Consider the following 20905-nt stretch of genomic DNA (forward strand, 5'->3'; position numbering starts at 1 on the left):
AAAGAAAGAAAAACAGATGTGTAAAATATAAGTTTATTGATAGCATATTAACAATCTTGAAAACTTTTTAATACTGAAATGTTTAACTGCCCAACAATAAGAAAACTGATTTTAAAATTTCATGTTGAACAATTATGATGCAGACTTTCTAAATGTCATTAAAATCGGTAAGAATATATACTTATGACACAGTAAGTTTCAAAATTTTATATTTATGTAGAAGGGAAAAACATCTGGAAGGATAAAGCACAAAATGTTAACAGCAGCCACTGAGCAGAAAGATTATTGGTAATTGTATTTCCTTCATGGTGTTGTTCTCTATTCTTCAAATTCCAATAATTTTCAAAATTATCAATTGCCAATCATTAATACATTTTTGGCTTATATTCATTTTTAAAGAATACAGTAAGTGGCTTTAAAAAAAATCACCTATTTATACAAGGATAGTGTAAAGTCTTTACTACTCGCTTCCAAGACAAACACCTAAATATCTCAACAATGCAGGGGGTTATTACCAAAATAACATTCAAAACCCAAAATGTAAAGGCAGGAGGCATATAAATGACATCAACTACAGACCCCAATTAGTAGATACAGATCATTTATTTTCTTACTTAAAAAACACTAAACAGGTTGAAGAGAAAAAAAAAATCCCAAGAATCTTTTCATTTGTAAAAGCTATGTGTATTCCTAGTTCTATTCCCTGACTTGCAATATAACCAGTTTCTTCAGTTTGCAATACTGTTTGTTCTCTTAAAAGTACTACAATACCTAGATGACGGGTTAATAGGTGCAGCAAACCACCATGGCACATGTATACCTATGTAACAAACCTATACATTCCACACATGTATCCCAGAACTTTAAAAAAAAAAAAAAAAAAGATACTACAAAGGCACTTTACTAGTAAGAAAAGCACACACCTCCAGTGTTGTCTTACTCCAGCAACAGGGTTTTATGAGCCACATATTAAATGTTGTATATTCATAATACTTACGGTCAAAAATGTATAACAAGCCCTTTAATCCTCTCAATAGGCATTTGTGTGAATTAAATTTTTGACTTCACTGGATAGTAAAACTGTTAAATGTACATATTATGGGTATCTTTCAACAGGTCATACAAAAATTATGCCAATAGTATTAATTCAAAGCAATGAGCTAAGTTTTTAAATGAATAAAGGAAAGGTTTCTGTAATTAGAAACAGCTAGTTGCATCTAATAAGCAGAAGGAATTAAAAAAAAAAAAAAAACTGTCACTTGCCCACAGAAGACATGTAATCTCTAGGCCCTTTGTTTATATGTTACGTTAAAGACTGCACAGCAGGCTGGGCGCAGTAGCTCACGTGTGTAATCCCAGCACTTTGGGAGGCCAAGGTGGACAAATCACCAGAGATCAGGAGTTTGAGACCAGCCTGGCCAACATGGTGAAACCCCATCTCTACTAAAAATACAAAAATTATCTGGGCATGGTGGTGGGTACCTGTAATCCCAGCTTCTTGGGAGGCTGAGGCAGGAGAATCGCTTGAACCCAGGAGGCTGAGTTTATGGTGGCAGAGATCACGCCATTGCACTCCAGCCTGGGCAACAAAGAGTGAAATTCCATCTCAAAAAAAAAAGAAAAAGAAAAAAAGAAAGAAAAGACAAGACTGCACAGCAACAGACAAGCCCTGATGGGCTACAAGGGCCAATTCTAAGTGGCTAGCTGCCATTCAAGACAAGCTTTGAGAAAACTTAATCCCTCTCAGGTGACATTACTTGTATTCTTCAACATCCAGTTGATCTCTAATATTTTCCTTCCTCTCCTCTCTAAGCCTTCCAGAGGGTGTTTAAGTAGCAGAAAGTACTGTTTTTCCATCCAATGAGCCTCAGATTACACCATACTGAAGCTACTGTATGTTCAACTTAGTAGCTTCTCTGAAAGCTATAAACAGAAAACATCAGAAGATGTCTAATAGAATTCAGGCTTCCAGAAGGTTTGCACATCATTTCTGTTAGCAAAAACCAAAAAGTTTTTTTTAAAAAAATGTCATCTTAGTACTACTGTTTCAGTAAGCAAGAAACTTTTGGAAGACCTCACCTCCTCCATCTGACAGGGAACGGCTTGACACAAATCAAAGCACTTTATTCACTTACATGAAGTTCACCCACCATCCCAGCTAAACACATATCAACTGTCCTTTCTAAGAATCAGCAATTAAAATGGAAAAAAATAAGCTTATTGTCTGCTTTACCTGTAAGAATTGTGTTTCATAGTACAAAAATATCTATAGCTGAAAAAGGAACGGTTTTTAATAGAAGATTTTCAGCTAATAAACTTCGTAGTAAGAATTAGAAAAAAAAATCACCATTTTGCAACCCCTAATGAAACTGATAACTCAGACAAATATCATTAAAATGGAGGGTGATAGGGCTGGTACCACAGGAATCCACTGGTTAATCTCAGCATGACTAAGAATGGTACAACGAGACATTGTGTGCCTCCTGGTGTGATGTAATATGAAGCACTCAGCATCACCTGCAAGGTGTTCCAGCCAAAAAAGTTGAACCTGAATCTAATCCAACCTTCAAGGAGAACTTCTAGTTCACAGAAATTGTGGAAGATTGAGGAACAAGTTAAACAACCCCAACAGGAGAACAAATGGAAGGATGTTAGATATTTTGCAGAAAATTGACCTTTTTTTCTTTTTCAATAAGTCAATGGCATGGAAAAATGAGTGGGAAGGAAGTACTACCTAAAATCAAAGATACTTGAGGGACATACCTACCAAATGCAATGAGTGGTGTTGTTTCAATGCTGATTCAAGCATAGCCACAGTATAACGACATTTTTGAGGCAACTGGGGAAATCCATTACATACCGATTACTAAGAGGTGTTACCAAGGAATAACTAATTTTGTTAGGTAGATTAATGACATTGCAGCTTGGAAAGAAAATCTACATTTGTAAGAAATACACTCAGAAATATGTAAGGTGAAATGATGTAGTATCTGTGATTTTCTTTACAATATTTCAGCCAATACAAAGTAAAACAGAAAATAAAGAATAAATGAAGTCAGTGTGGCAAAAATCTCAATATTTGTTCAGTCTGGGTGAGGGATATATAGGGATTCATCACATTACTGTTTTATGTTTCAGATATTTCACAATAGCTTTAAAACAATGTTCCTACTCGCCCTTTATATGCAGCACACAAGCATGAATAGATCAAGCCCCTTGGCAATGCCAGCATTTGACACTACTCAAAATCAGAGAAAACTAGTTTAAGACACTCTAACACCAGAAGTCATGTATAGTAGGCAATATTGAGATTTCACTAATGCTCCATAAAGAGTGCTAACAGCTCTTAGAGGACAGCAAACTTCAATAAAAACAGCTAAGGCCGGGCGCAGTGGCTCATGCCTGTAATCCCAGCCCTTTGGGAGGCCAAGGCAGACAGATCACAAGGTCAGGAGTTCAAGACCACCCTGGCCAACACAGTGAAACCCTGTCTACTAAAAATTCAAAAATTAGGTGTGGTGGCGGACGCCTGTAGTCCCCACTACTCGGGAGGCTGAGGTGGGAGAATCGCTTGAATCAGGGAGGCAGAGGTTGCAGTGAGCTGAGACCACGCCATTGCACTACAGCCTGGGTGACAGAGTGAGACTCCATCTCAAAAACAAACAAAAAACAGCTAAACGGAATTTCAGCTTCAGCTGATAGAGATGAACAGTAAGAAGCCAAGTTGATTCATAGATTTGTTTGAAAAAGTAATAAAGATGCTGTAATAAGTAATAAAGAGGTGACTCTTTGGGTTTGTGTAGTTTCACACAACTTTAGAGGCAGAAAGGAACTTGAAGTTACATACTCCAAACACCGTACACTTATAAACCATGTCTAAAGCATCCCTACCCTCAGGGCCATGACAGCAACAAGTCCAGGGGGTGCCATTAATATCATTCTTGCTTTATGTCCAATATACAGTCTGTAGCTATATGCAGTGATCCTTCCTCTACTAAGTATTCCGCTTCTACTACCACTACTTGTTATATTAACATTATTATTATTATAATATTCCACAGGGTTATGAAAATGAGGATTTAAAAGACTACAGGGTCTGATGCAAATGGTATTTGTTATGGGTTGCACTGAGTATTCAGAGAAGATATATTGAAGCCCTAATTCTCAATGCCTGTGAATGCGGCCTTATTTGCAAATAGGGTTTTTGCAGATGTAATCAAGTTAACATTAGGTTATTAAGGTGGGCCCTAATCTAATAGAACTGGTTTTCTGTCAAAAGAAATAAAACCAGAGCTAAGACAGCCATGTGAACATGGAAGCAGAGATTGGAATTCTACTGCTACAAGTCAAGGAACATCTGAGGCTACCAGAGGCTGGAAGAAACAAGGAAGGCTCCTCCCCTAGGGTCTCAGAAAGAGCATGAACTTCCTTACATCTTGATTTTGGACTTTTAGCCTCCAGATGGTGAGAAAAGAAATTTCTGCTGTTTCACACCATCCAGTTTGTGGTACTTTGTCATAGCAGTCCTAGGAAATTAATACTGTATAATAACGTGTGCTGTCAATGCACTTCTTAAAGTAATGACTCTAGAAAAGAATGTAAGATAGGCTAAGAGCCTTCATCTGGTTTATTCTTGAATCTAGGTAAATATTTCTCTTAATGCAATGAATTCTTTTTGCAATTACATTACATTATAACCTCAAAGTAAGTCAAAAATCAATGAGAAAACGTTGTGTCCAACATCCTATTCTTCCTTCCATTGTTGGGGGTGTGTGTGTGTATGTATTTGACATGGAGTCTCGCTCTGTCACCAGGCTGGAGTACAGTGACGCAATGTCAGCTTATTGCAACCTCTGCCTCCTGGGTTCAAGTGATTCTCCTGCCTCAGCCTCCCGAGTAGCTAGGACTACAGGCGTGTACCACCCCGCCCAGCTAATTTTTGTATTTTTAGCAGAGATGGGGTTTCACCATGTTGGCCAGGATGGTCGTGATCTCTTGACCTTGTGATCTGCCTGCCTAGGCCTCCCACAGTGCTGGGATTACAGAGGTGAGCCACTGTGCCCAGCTAGTTCTTTGATTTTAAAGAGTAAACTCTACGTTTTTACTCATTTGTAAATTCATCCTGTCATTCCTAGCCATTGAGATCTTTTTGTAACCAGTCATCCCACATCCTAAATGTACTGTTCAACTTCATATTATGCAAAAGTGTGGTTCGTCTACCACCTGTCTTCAATGAAATCATTAAGAAAATATTGTTTCAGACAAGGCCGAAGACAGGATCCTTCTGTACACCCAAGATTTCCACAGAGTAGACATCAATCCATTACTCACCACTCTCTACCAAATGTAACTCAAGAAAGTAGCTTAAGATGATGTACTTTCATTTCTCTACCTTGTCTGAAGGGGTTTTTAAGTCTATTATGCCTTCATAGGCGCCAGATATTAAAATTTTGTCCAATACTTGTCTTCCAGTCTAGCAACCCATTAAAGAAAGCAAAATATCTGTATGGCATAACCCATGTTGGTTATAGTTATATTGAAATCTCAAAGTTTCTTATAATGAAACATTTTACAAATTAACATCATGGTCATGTAAGAATTGAGGTATACACCTTCTTTCAGAAATTCATATTGAATGTCAATATCTATCACATTATTACTGAAGTTTACAATAATGATGCAGAAGCATATGGTGCAGAATCTCAAGAAGCAATTTTAGCTGAGAGTGGTGGCACATGCCTGTCGTCTCAGCTACTTGGGAAGCTAAGGTGGGAGGATCACTTGAGCCCAGCCTGGGCAACACAGCAAGACCTCATCTCTTAAAGTGGTTTTGTTTAGTGTCCTCTCTTCAGGAAGGGTCTTGTATTTTGAGTTCAAGCGGCTGTCAACAAGACTTTATATTTAAGTACCTATTAGATAGCATTACAGATGGCTGTGTGGTGGCTCTTACCATGTGAAAGGTCCTTAGAGTTCACTCGAGAGTGTTGTAAAGTCACCAGCTTTAAAACACTCTCAAGAGATGCTCTCTGCTGTTGGAAAGAGGCAGCTTCCAAAGTCAAAATTCCAAAGAAGGTTCTCTTCCATTAGTGGATAATTTTCTAAATATAAACTTTAATCTTCCTCTTCATAAAATTCCTTCATTTTGCTTTAATTCCAAAAATTAATCACATTCATTTTTCACAGGATCGACCTCAAGTCTAAGGAAATGATCTTGTTCCTGCTCTTTCCTTTCCCTAGGTCCAGCCTGTCACATTTCTTAAACTTTTCTCTCTGAATTCAACAACAAAAAATGACTGCTTGATGTGCAGAAGCTTGCCAAGCCTCCTGAACAGTTATTCATTTGAGTCAGTTTCAAATCAAAATCATGTTAAGATCACCCATAGTAGCTGCAAATAACTCCTCTGCATACAGAACAATTAAATTACACTAAACTCATGATTTGGGAAATCAGTTTTCAAGGGGTAGTTTCCAAAGCTCTAGATCAATTTTCAGGATAATATTATTTAAATGAGGGAAAAAAGAACTTTCATAATGGACAGGATTCAGTCAAGAATCATATCAGCCACTGCTGATGTGACTTACTGACCACCAGGAGTGGTGCAAATGGCTTCTCTATCACCACAACAAACTAACCTCAACCCACTAATAGTGCTTCTGGTAACCACTGCTGTACACTTATCAGACACCAGTGGTTTTTCAAATTACGTAGTTTCTTGACCCTAACAAAGTTTCTCAATTACACTATGCTGGGTGAAGGAGGGTGGCCACAAGATATCTTTCATCAGGGGAAGGAATGCTATGCATAGGACAGCTCTGATTTTTCTGAAGTCATCAGATACCAAGATCCTTGGATAAGTAAAAAAATATTAAGCTAGTTTCTTCATTCCACTTACCCAAACTACAGCTATTCTCCCCCACTTCCTCATATCTCCTCAGAAGAGCCCACAACTAACAAGCAAGAGTTTCTCAAAATTCCCTTAAACACACACCCATCTGACGAAAGTGAACCTCTAGAACATCATCAAGAAGTAAGTATCAAAATAAACATAAGTTCTTGTAGATGTTCTTCCACCTACGAGAACTACCCAGAAGATATGACAAGTTGAAGACCAGGACTGCCTTCTTTTAATGTCTATTTGGGTATGGTAACATGGGAGCTGCAGGAACAACTCTTCCCAATACACTAGACCAGCAAGGTCTCTCATCCAGGGCAGAGTTTTTAAAGATCATCTATGACAGTAAAAGAGCAGGAAATGACAGATACCATAGTTACCCCCGGAAGAGTTATATTTTGGGGGATGGGCAGATAATATGTCATTTGGTCATAGGATATTAATCCCCTATGATTCAGCTAAACTTCATGGGGAACGCACAGGAGGTCTGCCAGCTGAACCGGCAGGGCAAAGTAAATCTTCAAAATCTTGGAAGAGAAAGAGTGAATAACTAAACATGCAGTTTAATGACGACACAGCGCGGATCATTCAACATTAAAAAGCCTGCTTTTGACTACCAGGAAGAGGCATGAGAACACAGCATGTGAGGTGAAAAACAATGAGATGCCAGAGAATTTTTAAGCCCCAAGTCATACTTTATTACATAAGGGGGAATGAAAACTTAAAAATACTTTGGCTGGGTGACAGAGTAAGACTCAGTCAAAAAAAAAAAAAAAAAAAAACTTTGGATTTTCAGAATATCAATTTTCACAATTCTCAAAGGGCCAAAGTATGAAAGAAGCATCAAAATAAATAGGTCTCTCTACAAAGATTAAAGAATTTGAAAAACAATTAATTAGGAAGTATTAATTTGGAGTCATCCAGTTGCTTAAATTTTAGGGCATTCATCTTATGGAACACATCTGAATTGAAAACATAAAATAAAACCAACTGATGCTTTTCAAAGTGGCTGCAGAAGCTGGAACCTACCTGCATGTTAATTAAATCTGTAGCTTTCAACATCTGTGTCTCACAGATATTAAAACAGTGAGGTTGGTTCAGTTTGCCTCTTGGTGAGGTCTTGTTAAAAGGAGATTAGTGATCAAAACCAGAAATGTTCAGTAAGACCGAAAAGTTCTTTTTATTTGTTCCTTTGTTCTCTCTGTGATGACATCAAGATGATCACAGTGTCCATGGAGAGAGCAGAGCAGGTTTTGCCCCTGAACCAATAGGGCAAAGCAAAGGAAGCACAAATCCCAGAAAATTTCAGAGAACAAAGCATAGGGAAAAGAATGCAAAGTGTGCCCTCTATTGGTCCATGTGTTTTCATTGCTGAGGTGATTAGTTGGCAATTGTATCCAGCAACAGGAGAGAGACTAAAGCCATCGTGACACAAAAATTCTAAAATGTGCTGACACAGAAACAAAGATCTAGCAGGAGCCCTCTTGGCCAGAATTAAAGAGTGCTAAGCCCCAGTTCTGGCCATTCTATGAACTGGCAGCATGATGCCTCAAGTCAGATCAATGCCAGCGCCGCATGTCACCAGCTGGAAAGCTACAACAGCTATTTCTAAAACTATATATTAACTGTTTTCTTAATGAGATAAAAGTTAGATCACATGAGAAGTTTTAACAAAACCCCTATACTGTATATTTATGTTGTACTTTTATAAACTCTTTAGTGGGATGGAGAGAATTTAACAACTATTGTCTTTGAGTAAGAAATTACTTGCCAAGTAATTATTTACTGAAATAAATCTTGAGATAGTGCTTCCAATGTGGTTTCATATTGTTAAATATAAACATAGCAAATGGCTGAAAACTCACACAAGGAAAATAAATTTTTAGAAAACAAGTATCTATATCACTTTGAAGCAGTCATTTGGCATCATGCTAATTTGGAAGGTCCACCTCCTGTTTTTTAAGCCAATGCTTCTTAACCTATTGAAAGAAAGAGGTGAAACTTGGACTTCTTTGAAACTTTAGTGGAAGCTCTATATTGTCCTTCTACATCACAAAAAGCAACAGAAATCAGAAAGCTTCTAATTTCAGAAAGCTTGCAAAAACCCTAGCCCTACCTCTGGACCCCAAGTTAAGAAACCCTTCTCAAAACAAACGTGCTGAACTGGATAACTTCTTTTTCATAAGTGCTCTTAATATCTTGCAGCAAGAGATGAAAATTGAAAAAGTTTTAAGTAAATTGTAGAAGGTTTTCTCCAAATGACTAGATGAGAAAGGCTACCTATAATCACTTTCTCTACATTTTAGAGTAAAAATAAATATTTAATACCTTTGCTCTAACCCTTATTGTAACATGTGTGTTAAACACAAAATACACATACACACCAATACACACATACATGAACACAAGTACAGGCAAGTACACACATGCACACATTTGTTCTGGCTATTACAATGCTAGAAATGTTTCTATAATTCGTATTCAAAAATAATTTTAAAAATTCCCAATGCAAGTATGCAAATTTTTGCTAAAATATACTTATGGTTCTACCCATTACTCCAACCCTCAGCCTTCAGTTATTTAATATTCATTACTTCATTGCATAATTATGAGTTGTAGGAAGTTCTGGGGCTCAATAAAAGTCTGTGGTCTGAAGAACTTTTGAATGGGTTCAAAGGGAATTTCTTTTCTTTGAATTAATGTTTGTGTTGAAACATACTATGTACAGGAAAACTCAGTGAATTCAGGAAAGTTGAATTCTAGCTCTATTCTCTTAACTGTTAGTTTTAAAACCACACATTTCTGTAAGCAGCTCACCTTCTGTATAAGTCAAACAGGTCCCACTTCATTCAAAGGACACTGAAATGTCAGTGTTCTCCTGAAAGGCACTACACAGAACTACGTGGTCTCTTCATACTTACAGAACTTGTTCTAAAATACACACACATCTGTGTCTCTCACTGGTATGTCCATGTAGCTATATTATACTAAAATCATAAATATAACTAGGATAAATTTTTCCTGTATTAACTTATATTATTAAGTATCTTTTTAGAAGGCAAATACCACTTTCTTTTATTTTCTCCTAAATTATTATTCATTCATATGGTCAAACTGGGGATAAAAATCCTTTATTGCCCTTTTCTATAAAATAAGTATTTTTTAAAATATGGGTTACCAGCTGGGCACAGTGGCTCACACCTGTAATCCCAGCACTTTGGGAGGCCAAGGCAGGAGGATCGCCTGAGGTCAGGAGTTCAAGACCAGCCTGGCCAACGTGGCAAAACCCCATTCTACTAAAAATACAAAAATTAGCCGGGCATGGTATCAGACATCTATAATCCCAGCTACTTGGGAAGCTGAGTCAAAAGAATCACTTGGACCCAGGAGGCAGAGGTTCAGTGAGTCAAGATCGCAACAGTGCACTCCAGCCTGGGCGACAAGAGCTAAATTCCGTCTCAAAAAAAAAAAAAAAAAAGTGTTACCCCACCACCACCAGTTTTCTCTTCTCTACACACAAATCACCTGTCACTTGGAATACTCCATCATTCAAATAACAAACAAGTATACAGACACTAGTGTACTCTGAGAAATTCTGAAATAATCAGAAGAGACTTCAGAATGAGTACTTGGCTGGGGATGCTTTTATACCTCAGGTTTTTTTTTTTTTTTTTAATTTTTCTTTAAATTATAAAGAATTACAAATGATGAGAATCCCCATAATATTTAATCATTCCAACTTCAACTATGTGCAAACAACTTTGATTTAAAAAAAACACACACGCCATTTCTCATTAAGTCACCAAAATAATTTTAAGGGCAAACAACAAAAATCTCATATACAATGACGTTTTGTTCCACTACATTTTGTGGAGAAAGCACTCTAAAAGGTCTAGCTTGAGGAGTACAAAGATAAATGTACTGTAGTTCTGCCTAAGAGAAGCTTAAAATATGCCACATAAGGCAAGATAACCAGAAAAAAAGGAAAAATAAGAGTCCTGTAAGAGTAGCCCAGAAAGCTAAGAAACTATGAGGGAATAATTTATTTTGGCTTTAGAAAGGAAGGCAGAAAATTCTAGGAAGACTTCACAGAAGCAGTGGCATTTTAGGTGGGCACCACGCCACACACATGCTCAACAGCGCGAGAGCTTGAAAACGCATGACATGCCTGGAAATGAAGTAATCTGGGATAGCTTAAGCGAAGTGTGCTTTCAAGGTGGTGGAAGGTTGAAAGCAGGCTGTGGTCAGATGGTGGGGAACGCTGACTGCTACAGAAGAGGCTGATGTTTATTCTGCAATCAATACGGAGGTCTGGGAGATTTGGGGTTTATTAGCAGAGAAGTAACATGATCAGATCTGTGGTGGAGAAAAATGGAATGTGACAGCATTGTAAGGGATGGAGCATCGTAAGTGGATTGAAGTAGATGCTGGAGGATGAGGAGTCTATAAGGGCCTGAGCTAGGAAATACCTTTGGGAATGGAAAGGATGAGCTGGATATAAGCTCACTAATCCAATATAGTTTAGGCAAGAATAAAATGATAAAGAGGCAACAGAAAAGTCAAAGACTATAGCAAGGCTCCCAGTCTGGGCACCCAGAACTCCATGGATAAAAATAAAGAATACAAGCAGAGGAGCACATTTGGGAGGGGACACAAAAGAGGAAGTGAATTGTCAAGTTTGAGTATGCATGGAATATCTATCCATATTGGCATTAGTTGGGAGACCTGAGTGTAGGATAATCTGAAGCTAAAAATGAAAAAAAAAAAAAAAAGAAAAGAAAAATTGAGCCTAGAATTAAAGGACTTTATGTAGAAATGAAAATTCAAGAAACAGGGATGGGTAAAATTCCCCACGGAAATGAATAAAGGGGAAGAAACACTAGTCTACATTCTCAATGAGACTAGTGTAGTGTCACTGGCCAAAGGAAAGAGGTGATAAGGTATCACCATAGGAACAAGTCCCAGAGGACTGTACCAATGCTGGACTTGGAAATGAGGTGAGTATGACTGGCCATTAAGAAACCCCTTTCTAAAATCTCTGTACCTTCCACTCAATTTCACTGTGAACCTAAAAGCACTCTAAAAATAAGTCTTACGTTTATAAACTTTTAATATTTTTTTTGTTAATTTCTGTGAAGGCATAAAAATATCTTTAAAGAAAAGAAAATCTTTTTATTAAAAGGGTGACAGTAGAAGCCAAATAGTAATATATTGAAGAGTGAATGAAACAGGATTATCAAGCCAGAGAAGGGAATAGAAGAAGTGAAGAAAAGCAGAAGAGATTGGAAAGCAGTGTGAAGAGGGAGGAAATGAGGAATTTTGGGATTAGAGGAACAGCAGCATGCTTGAAATAAGGGTGACTGACACAGAAGGATCCTAGAGGAGGTAAGAACAGGTGGAAGGTGGGCTTTGGAAAGAGTAAAAACACTATCCTTACCCAATCTTATTCTCGTTCTCTCCCTGCCACCCCCTTTCCCACCCACTCCCATCTTTTCATCTTGTCGAAGAGAAAGATGAAAAGGACTAGAAAAAAATGAGTGAAAAATCTTTTAGTTCTGAAATCCCGATCCTCCATAATTATAGCATCCTCGTCGCTTTCCCTACACACACACCCATATATACAGGTATGCATATATACTTTCCCTAATATGTATAATATACATTATGTATACACTTCAGTATTAATTAGCATGTTTTCTATTTATTCTGGATGAACACATGAAAATGTATAAATATAGACATACAACACTGTCTTCACCTGATCAGCCATTGATTGCTGCAGTTAATGGAGAAAAAATAAGCTTCATGTCATCTTAAATACTGAAATTTTAAAACTTTGTCATCCCAAAGTTTATCACCTCCTTTTATCATAGTTATCAAGCTTATATCAAATAAAATCTGTCTGTTCCCTATTTCCTGCACTTGGGATGGATAAGGATACGTATTTCCAAAAGAAATAGTTTAAAGGCAGTAAGTAAGTTGGAAGGAAAGAACTACCCTGGATATTCCACAAACTGACCAGTTTGTCTCTAAATAAATCAAGAGGTGGTTTTGCATTAAGGAACTAGAAGTGTCATTTCCAAGTTGTGATTTCTGTGAATATTGGATTCTACCCAAGCTGGATTTTAAAAGCAAATAAAGAAAGCCCAGGGCCTAGGGGAATGTCACCTATTCTGAATCACTTCCAAATTTCTGTAGCAAAATAAGGTGTTAGTTTGAGCACAGCAACTTTCTGACCTCTCTGTACTAGTAAGACCCTGCCTTAAAAAATTATGCAGTTATGTTGGAAGACAAAGCAGCCAATCAAAATAGAGAAAAGAAAAGAAAGAACATGTTTATTTTGCAAAGTTAAACATCACATCAGCTTTTCTGAAATACTTTGGAACTTAAAGTAAGCAAGCATACAAAATGTGTTTTGAAACTTTTTCATTTAACTGTAGGTTAGTATGTTCCATGTGTCATTTTGTATTTTGAAAGAATATCAGGAAAAGTAAACTATTTAAGAAGTACTTGTAAAAAAAATCTTCCAATCTCATCAATAAGTTTTTAAGAACACAAATTAATTTAGCTCTATAACGTTTAAGAGAAAATATTTGCTTTTTCCAGCCTCAGTTACCAGAAACATGCCACACTATTTGTGATAAACCTTTCCCTTCTATGGAAGAAGCTAAGTCTAATTTTGTGAAATGAGGAGTTATTAGAGGAAGGAGAAGCTGAGGATTCAATGTGGAAAAGACTACAGCAGGAAACACTTGTCATAGCACGCCCCCTGCCATCAGACCACCAGAAACATGAATTACACATTTGGAAACCTTGCTGCATTGAGAATTTTATCAAGAAGTTTTCATAAATCCCTGGTTAAAATATCACAAGGTATAAAAATAGAATGAGGGAGATACAAGATTAAGTCATTACATGCCATGCTTGAGAAATTCCAGGAGACCACAATAAAGTTATGATTTGTCTATCCACCTTTCAGTAATTCAGCCTGAAATGTGGCTTACGACTTTTCCAAAAAATGAAAGTAATCAAATAACTCCACTTACCATATAAATCAATCATAAGTGGTCTCCAGACCAAGATAGACAGTAGGGGTTAACAATAGCCAATCATGACTATTTTGAAGGGGGAGTCAGGGAGACAAATCTTAATATGTTACATGGAGAGGAAAATAAGGGTTGTCAATAAGCTTTACAAAATGTTGGCATGTGTCTCCCCCTCTCTAAAAGATATTCATTGTCAGTATTGTATTGTGTTTGTGTCTAACTTTTAAAAATTATTGCAACCAGGCCCCATTAGTGACTATCAAATGCATTTTTATAATTTTTCAAAATAAGGGGAAGAAAATATGGTAGGTGGGTAGTGTTATTGTTCGTGATGATCTCCCCCATTTGAAGTTTTGTCCAAAAGTAGAGGTCAAAATTCTATTTTCTCAATCTTCTGGCTATATTCTGAAATAAAATATACCATTAAATGATATATTTGCTCTCCATTCCAAACTGGATGCAATTGATTTTAACTGACTAAATTATCTAATCTCTGCCAAGAATTTTATTTCATTAAGAAAATGATATTATGGAGCATGTGAGATCATAGAGCAGACTAAACATAATGCCAAAGGAGTTCGGAGAATGCTCCACACTGAAGGTTTGATTATTTGCAGATGGAATATGGGGGAAAAAAAAAGATTCAGGTCCCAGGGGTAAGCCTAACCAATCCTGGTACCACTGCCACCTACCTTGTAGCACAAAAGCCAAGAAAGTAACTAATCTTCCAAGCTACAACACCTTTTTTAAAAAATACCAATTACTTTTCTTCCTGCAAAATAATACTTAACTGACACTATCCAAAACAAAGGGGAAAAAAGGAAATGTTGGTACCACATAGGCCCTAACATGTCAACTGTCACTGCTGACATGATTTGGCCAGTAGTCAAGCATTCACTGAGGAACTAATTGAAATCAATCTTTTTGGGGAAAGCCAATTGTTTGGTATGCACAACAATTGGTGTAGGATCAATCAGTGGACATGAGATCAATTAAAACCAGCTTAAGTTTGTGAAGAGGGACAATTCACACAACTTGAGTTAGATCTCTATTCATTTCAATACTCTCACAATGCAATCCTTAAGCTTCCTTGCAAAGCAGAAAAGCTACTATCACCCTACACTGTCTGGCCAGCCCTTTAAGTAGTTCCACTTTTAATTAAAAACACAGTACACCCTTTGTTGGTACAGATAGTGTGGTCACTTTTAAGGACCACAGTTATTTTAGCCAGAAACTTGGGATTTGTAAAGGGACATCTGTTGAGAAGAAGAAAAGAATAATAATAATAATAATAATAATAATAATAATAATAATAATAACGTTGATAGTTTTTTTACACCCTTACCAATTTACACGTTCTTGAAAGCATTTGAATTTTATTAAATCAAAAGGTTGATCTGGCATAAGCTACTACTGCACAATTTAGAGTTAGAATGTCAGTGCTTTGGGATGTGGATGGTAATCGTTACAAGAGATTCTGCTATTTGAGATAAATAGATTCTGCTTCAGATACCTTAGAAGGCATAGGAAGATTCTTAGAGATGGCACTGCAGAGAAGGCATGCAGTATCCCTTCTGGCCGCAGGAGTGCTGTAATGTCCTTTTCCACCAAACAGCATCTCTGCATTAAGTTCTACTAAAACAATATGCTTAGTTCTTCCCCACTCAACCACAATGGGACAGGCAGTGTGGATCAGAAAGCTATCACTGAATTAGTAAGTCATCTAATAAGGATCTCGCAAAGGATTTTAGATATTTCTATACTTTGCAGACTTCAAGCACTTTAGTTTTTCTAAGTAGACTGCAGCTTTGACTTATAAAAAGGGGAAAAGCCTCTCCAAACACTTTTGACCATAGTGTAATAAAAAATTGCTGGCTCTGCCGAATACTCGAAAGAAAGTACTGGTATTGAGAAAGCAATCAGTTAGGAGGGGAGGAGAGAGGAGATGAAAAGGGGCTTTTTCAAGACAAGTATCAATATCAAACTCTCATGGCCTTTGGGAAGAAATTTCTAGTATTTTTAAGTAGAATAATTTCTGAAAATAAACAATTTCCAAAAGTCAGAAATCAGGGGAGAGAGAGGGAGAGAAGTTGGAGAGGGTTTATCCTTACCAGCAGCAGATACCGAGACAGTTGAAGAGCAGGGACTACAGAAGTCGCACACCATCAGTTATTTGGAGCTCTGCGCTCAGGTGAGCCAATCTCTAGCTCTACCCCTAGGTGAGAACAGCTTAACAATGTCCTAAAAAGCCATCAAAAAACTAAGGTTCGGAAAAGTCTTCCCTAAAATCTGGATGCAGGACCGGAGTTTACATGCAATGAGGTATAAACAAATCACGTCACAGGTCAAGTGAGACGTTTACACTTTGGAGAAGAAGAGAAAGTCAAGATTCATGAACCCGGCGACAAATTCTAATTGCGCAAAAGTCCAAAGTGCCGGATGAAAATAGACAGCTCTCACCAGGTCCCTGGGAAGGGGCTGCTGCGTACTTTTCCTGCGCGGTTAATTCGATGTGCGTGTGGTGGGTGGTTTATGTTTAAATCCCCCTAGAAAATTGAATCGTGTCTAGCCGCCCTTCTTCTAAAATGCACTTGGATTAGTTGCATCTCCAGCAGACTCCAAGACAGAAATATGCACTAAATCTGCAGGAAAGCGAGTTCCCAGAAACCTTTCTGGAGGCTTCCACCCGCCTTCTCCGCTACGCACAAGTGATGGAGAGGGAGGGAGCAGTTAAAAAGCCGCAAGTGAATTTCATTGAGAACAGAAGCCTCCACCGGTGTAGCTGCTTTTGCAAAGCAAATGGAGAGAGCAAAGTGGGGCCTGTTTTAAAAACAAACCTCTGCAGGCGAGGACTCTCCAGAAAACCAGCGCGGGAATTGCGGCTCAATTCAGAAAGTTCTCATCTCGTCGCAGGTTCCAGAAAAAGATCTGTTTGCCTTTTTCTGGAAATGGAGGCCCTCCCCATCGACTTGGTACCCCTCCCAAACTCCGGAATACAAACACGCGTGGGTACACCCACACACCACACACACACACACACACTGTGCTAGGTCAAGTCCAAAGAGATCTGAGGCCGGGTTTGGGGCGCACGTGGATGGGGAAGGTAAAACAAATGAGCTACAGGGAAGATGGTTAAGAGGACAGAGAGAATAACGACCAAAAAAAAAAAAAAAAAAAATGCATGCCAAATAGGAAATACGTTCTAAAGAGACAAATTCAGGTGAGGAGGTGGGGCAGCGAACGTGAGTGCGGACCGCACGACTTGGCCCTGAGCGCCCGAGTGGCGCCCGGCTCGCCCAGCTCCCAGCGCGTCTCGCCCCGACTGCCTGCGCCTCTAGGGTGCAGAAACACGGAGTGTTCTGTAGAGCTCCAGGGTCCTAAAGGTGGCGAGTGGGGACCCGCAAAAGCTGAGGTGGAGAGCACAGCCCTGCCCATCTGAGTCCCCGGAGCCAGGGCGTGAGTGAGCACCGCCACAAGCCACCCCTGAAGCCCACACACCTTTGGCAGAGAAAGACCCACCTCGCTTACTGCGTCTCCATCGGTTGCCTTGGCAGTGGCTGTAATCCATGCAGTTCAGAATGATGAGGGCAAAGGAGAAAAGGCGAAACTGCATCTGGACGGTCGGGCGGGGGAGAGACGCCTCTCAAAGTCTAGGAACTGGAGGGCTCGCCCAAAGAGCCGGCGCCGGCCGCGCTGCTGGGGAGGACTCAGAGGGAGACTCGCCACTCACCCCCGGGCCGCACCGGTCAGTTCAGCGCGATCAGCATCTCTCCGCCACGAACCTGAGAGATGAGGGAAGCGAAAACAGAGTGTGTGGGAGATGGAGAGAGCCCCGGAGAGGCAGCTGCGCCTTCGCGCGTCCCCATTTAAAGAAGAGAGGGAAGGAGGAAGCGAACCCACTGCCTAGCACGAGCCGCGGAGCGGCTTAATCCAGAGCGGGCAGCTGCGGACGAGTTGGAGAGGAAGGTGATTACAATCAGTGAATTAGCAACCTCTGCTGAGCCCTAAGCTCCAACCCGGGGGCATAGGGCGTTGTGCGGGCGCTCCGAGGAAAGGAAAGAGCTCCAAAGACAGTGAGAGTGCAGGGCTAAAAGACCGCTCTTGGGCCATTTGGAGTCCACGGCAGGGTACCCAAGCGCCGCGGCTGCGGCTGCCTTGGTGTGGGTTGCCTACCGTGCGCACGTCTCGGGCGACGCGGCCTCCCTAGGCGCGGTGCTCCATCCCAGGCTCGGGAAGCGAGCCGCTTGGTTAGCACGTGGGCTGGAGAAAAGTTTGCCGAGACCGGCCGGGAGCGCCTGGCAGCTCTGGGATTCCAGCGGCCACCACGGTGTTGGCGGCGCCGGGCAGAAGCGCGGAGCGGCGGGTGCAGCCACTGGGATGCTCCGTCCGCGCCCGCGAGCGCGGTCCCCGGGCTAGGGGTGCGCCGGCTCTCACTCTCTATGTCCCTAACCAATTGTGTCGCTTCCTGCGCTTTCTCCACGCTCACTTCACAGCTAAGATTTCGTTCTTTCCGAGCTGTAGAAGGTAGAACGCTCCCGGGAGGATGAAGTGATCCGAAGGGATGTGGCGAGCGCACTTTCCGATGGAGATGCAGACTGGCTGAGGCTCGGGATGCTTCTATAAGTAGGTGGTGCTGTGGTCCAAGGCATCTAAGTCTAGGCTGCCTTGGAGTTCCTGGGTCCTAAAGCCAGAAACGCCCGGTTTCCCTGAGGTCCTAAAGAACGCTGACAGCCAACAGCTCGCCTAACTCCGGGCGAATCCTCTTCGGGCTTTCCAAAATGCGAAAGATAAAGAGTAGGTGGGATGGAGACGCCCCCTGACCTTGCTGGGTCCCAGAACCCGGCTGTTCACCCCCAAGGAGTCCTCTCCAGAGCTCTAAGGTCAGTTCCAACGGCAGCGCCAACCTTTCTGCAGGGGGATCTGACTGAAGGACTGATGACTCCCTTTAAACTTTTGCAATATGCCACACCTCTGCCACTTTTTAATTTACATCTTGTCTATGTTTTGCAGGAAGGTATGGTAGCCTGCTGAAATTATTCATAAAATGCGCCCCCACTTTAAGGAGTGAGATGGGTATTCCCAATAGCTTTTGCTCATCCTCAGAACTGTTATTTACTTTGTTTCTCCTCCAATAAAACTAACAAAAACCTGTGATCCATTGCCTGAAACTCAAGAAGTTGGGGCCTTGATTCTTTAAAAATAATTTTTAAAAGTTTACTTCCCACTAAAGTATTTTTCATTCTTAATCCTCCTCTCTCCTCCTCCCATTTCCAAAGTCTCCTGAATTAAACTTTTAGGTGCTCTGGGTTTGGGGGAAATATTCTGTTTAACAAAGTGTTACATTAAATAGACTTGATGCCATCCAATTTCATTCTAGTGAAATCTGTCCTGCATTCACTATCGTAGGAAAAAATGTATGTATTCCTTAAGCAAAAGATAAGAATTTATGCCACTAACCGTTGGCAGTATGAATGTCTATAGATATGCCCACAGTTACCATATTATTCTGATAGCATTTTATACTATTTAAATTCCCTTTTTTATTCCTTCAGTTTCAGAAGATGTTCAGAAATTTGATGACTTAAAAGACAATCATATAAAAAGAATATTGCAGTACTCATATTTATTAACTATTCTATTATTGCCCATTCATAACTATTTTACAGACTCACTATTACATAGTGGTATTTATGTGCTAAGAATTTCAGCAGTGTGCCTTTGATGCATGCCTGAGAACACCCAAGTAAATCTGAGTTGAGGTCATTGGTCCCATTTCATAGATAAGAAAATCCAGCCCTGAGACTGGCCCACAGGGCACAAAGAGAGTTGACAAAACACATTTCAGAAACAGTGGATCTGTTTCTTGACTTTTGAGTCCTTGATTTTTATCACAGAATTTGGAAGCAATTGGAAACATTTCAGTGTAGGGAGTGGCCCCAGTGTTTGGCATAACTTGATATTTCTTGATCATCTTGATATGATGCTGAATATCTCTTCAGCACCATAAATACTACTTCTTTCCAAATATAGTCATATATGCACATAACAAATGAATTGTACTTATAAAGGAGTTAAATCTATGGGAGAAAGGAAGTCTTCCCTAAGTAAGCACCCTGCCTCCTTGCAAAGCTTTGAGATCCGTTCCAGATCAATGGTAATCAGTGTCCTTTAAAATATTTAAAGGCAAAAGTAAACACAAGACCAAGCAGATCTAAGGCTACCATTAATCACCTGGGTCACTTTGGGCAATTTTCTTGGTCTCAGTTTCCTTGGCAGTATTTTTAGGAAATCTGCCCAAGGTCTCTTTCACTTCTACATGTTCTGGTTTACAATCAATTTTCTATTTTTACTAGGAAGTTTGCTGTGGTATCTAACCAGTGTGAGGGCAAACTCATCAGTGATGGTTCTTTGTGTAGAAAGAATAGGGTTAGCCACTGCTGTCCTTAGTTAAATTTACAGACCACTTTCACCCTTATCCCTTCAAAGACAACTTTCCATAATTTTAATTTTAATCCTTTGCGTTGTACAGTTGATGCATTTTTAGCCAGAGATGCTTTTCAGTTTAGTGAACCCCGAGATTCAGTTCATGATGAAGAATTTTGATAGCACCACTTCTGTAGAAAATTGGTTAATTTGTTTAGTAAGAAAAGAATGGGCTCTGAAAGAAAGGAAAATTCTTAATTCCTTCTTTTGCTCCCTCCTGGTCTATCTTTGCCTCTTAAAAGACACCAGTGAAACTTAAAACTCTGTCAGATTTAGTTCTTGGGGTACTTGGAGTCTCACACTTAATCACTTTGGGGCTAATTTGTTGATAATGCAGATTTTTTTTTTTTTTTTTTTTTTTTTTTTTACATTCACTGAATATTTTTCCTGACTTCAAAATCCCAGGAATGTTCTTGTTACTAAAAAATACAACCCTAACGGATCCTAGACTATCATTAACTTTAATCCCATATCTCTGCTTCC

General features: G+C 39.5%; 1 protein-coding gene across 3 annotated transcripts in view; it reads right to left on the reverse strand.

Annotated features, from left to right (window-relative positions):
* Positions 1 to 18601, reverse strand: part of RSPO2 (R-spondin 2) — a 184391-nt gene extending 165790 nt beyond the window's left edge. The window contains exons 1-2 of one of the 3 annotated variants that reach the window (XM_023223272.1): positions 18113 to 18601; positions 17459 to 17721 (exon numbers count right to left, since the gene is read on the reverse strand). In XM_023223272.1, the coding sequence (XP_023079040.1) occupies positions 17459 to 17552 (94 nt within the window). In that variant the 5' untranslated portion in view covers positions 17553 to 17721; positions 18113 to 18601. Of the gene's footprint in view, positions 1 to 16776; positions 16865 to 17458; positions 17722 to 17839 lie in introns of those variants that run through there. The other 2 variants (XM_023223281.1, XM_023223290.1) reach the window with 2 other exon arrangements.
* Between the last annotated feature and the right edge of the window lie 2304 nt (positions 18602 to 20905).

The sequence above is a fragment of the Piliocolobus tephrosceles genome, chromosome 7 (assembly GCF_002776525.5).
Source record: "Piliocolobus tephrosceles isolate RC106 chromosome 7, ASM277652v3, whole genome shotgun sequence".
Lineage (NCBI taxonomy): Eukaryota > Metazoa > Chordata > Mammalia > Primates > Cercopithecidae > Piliocolobus > Piliocolobus tephrosceles.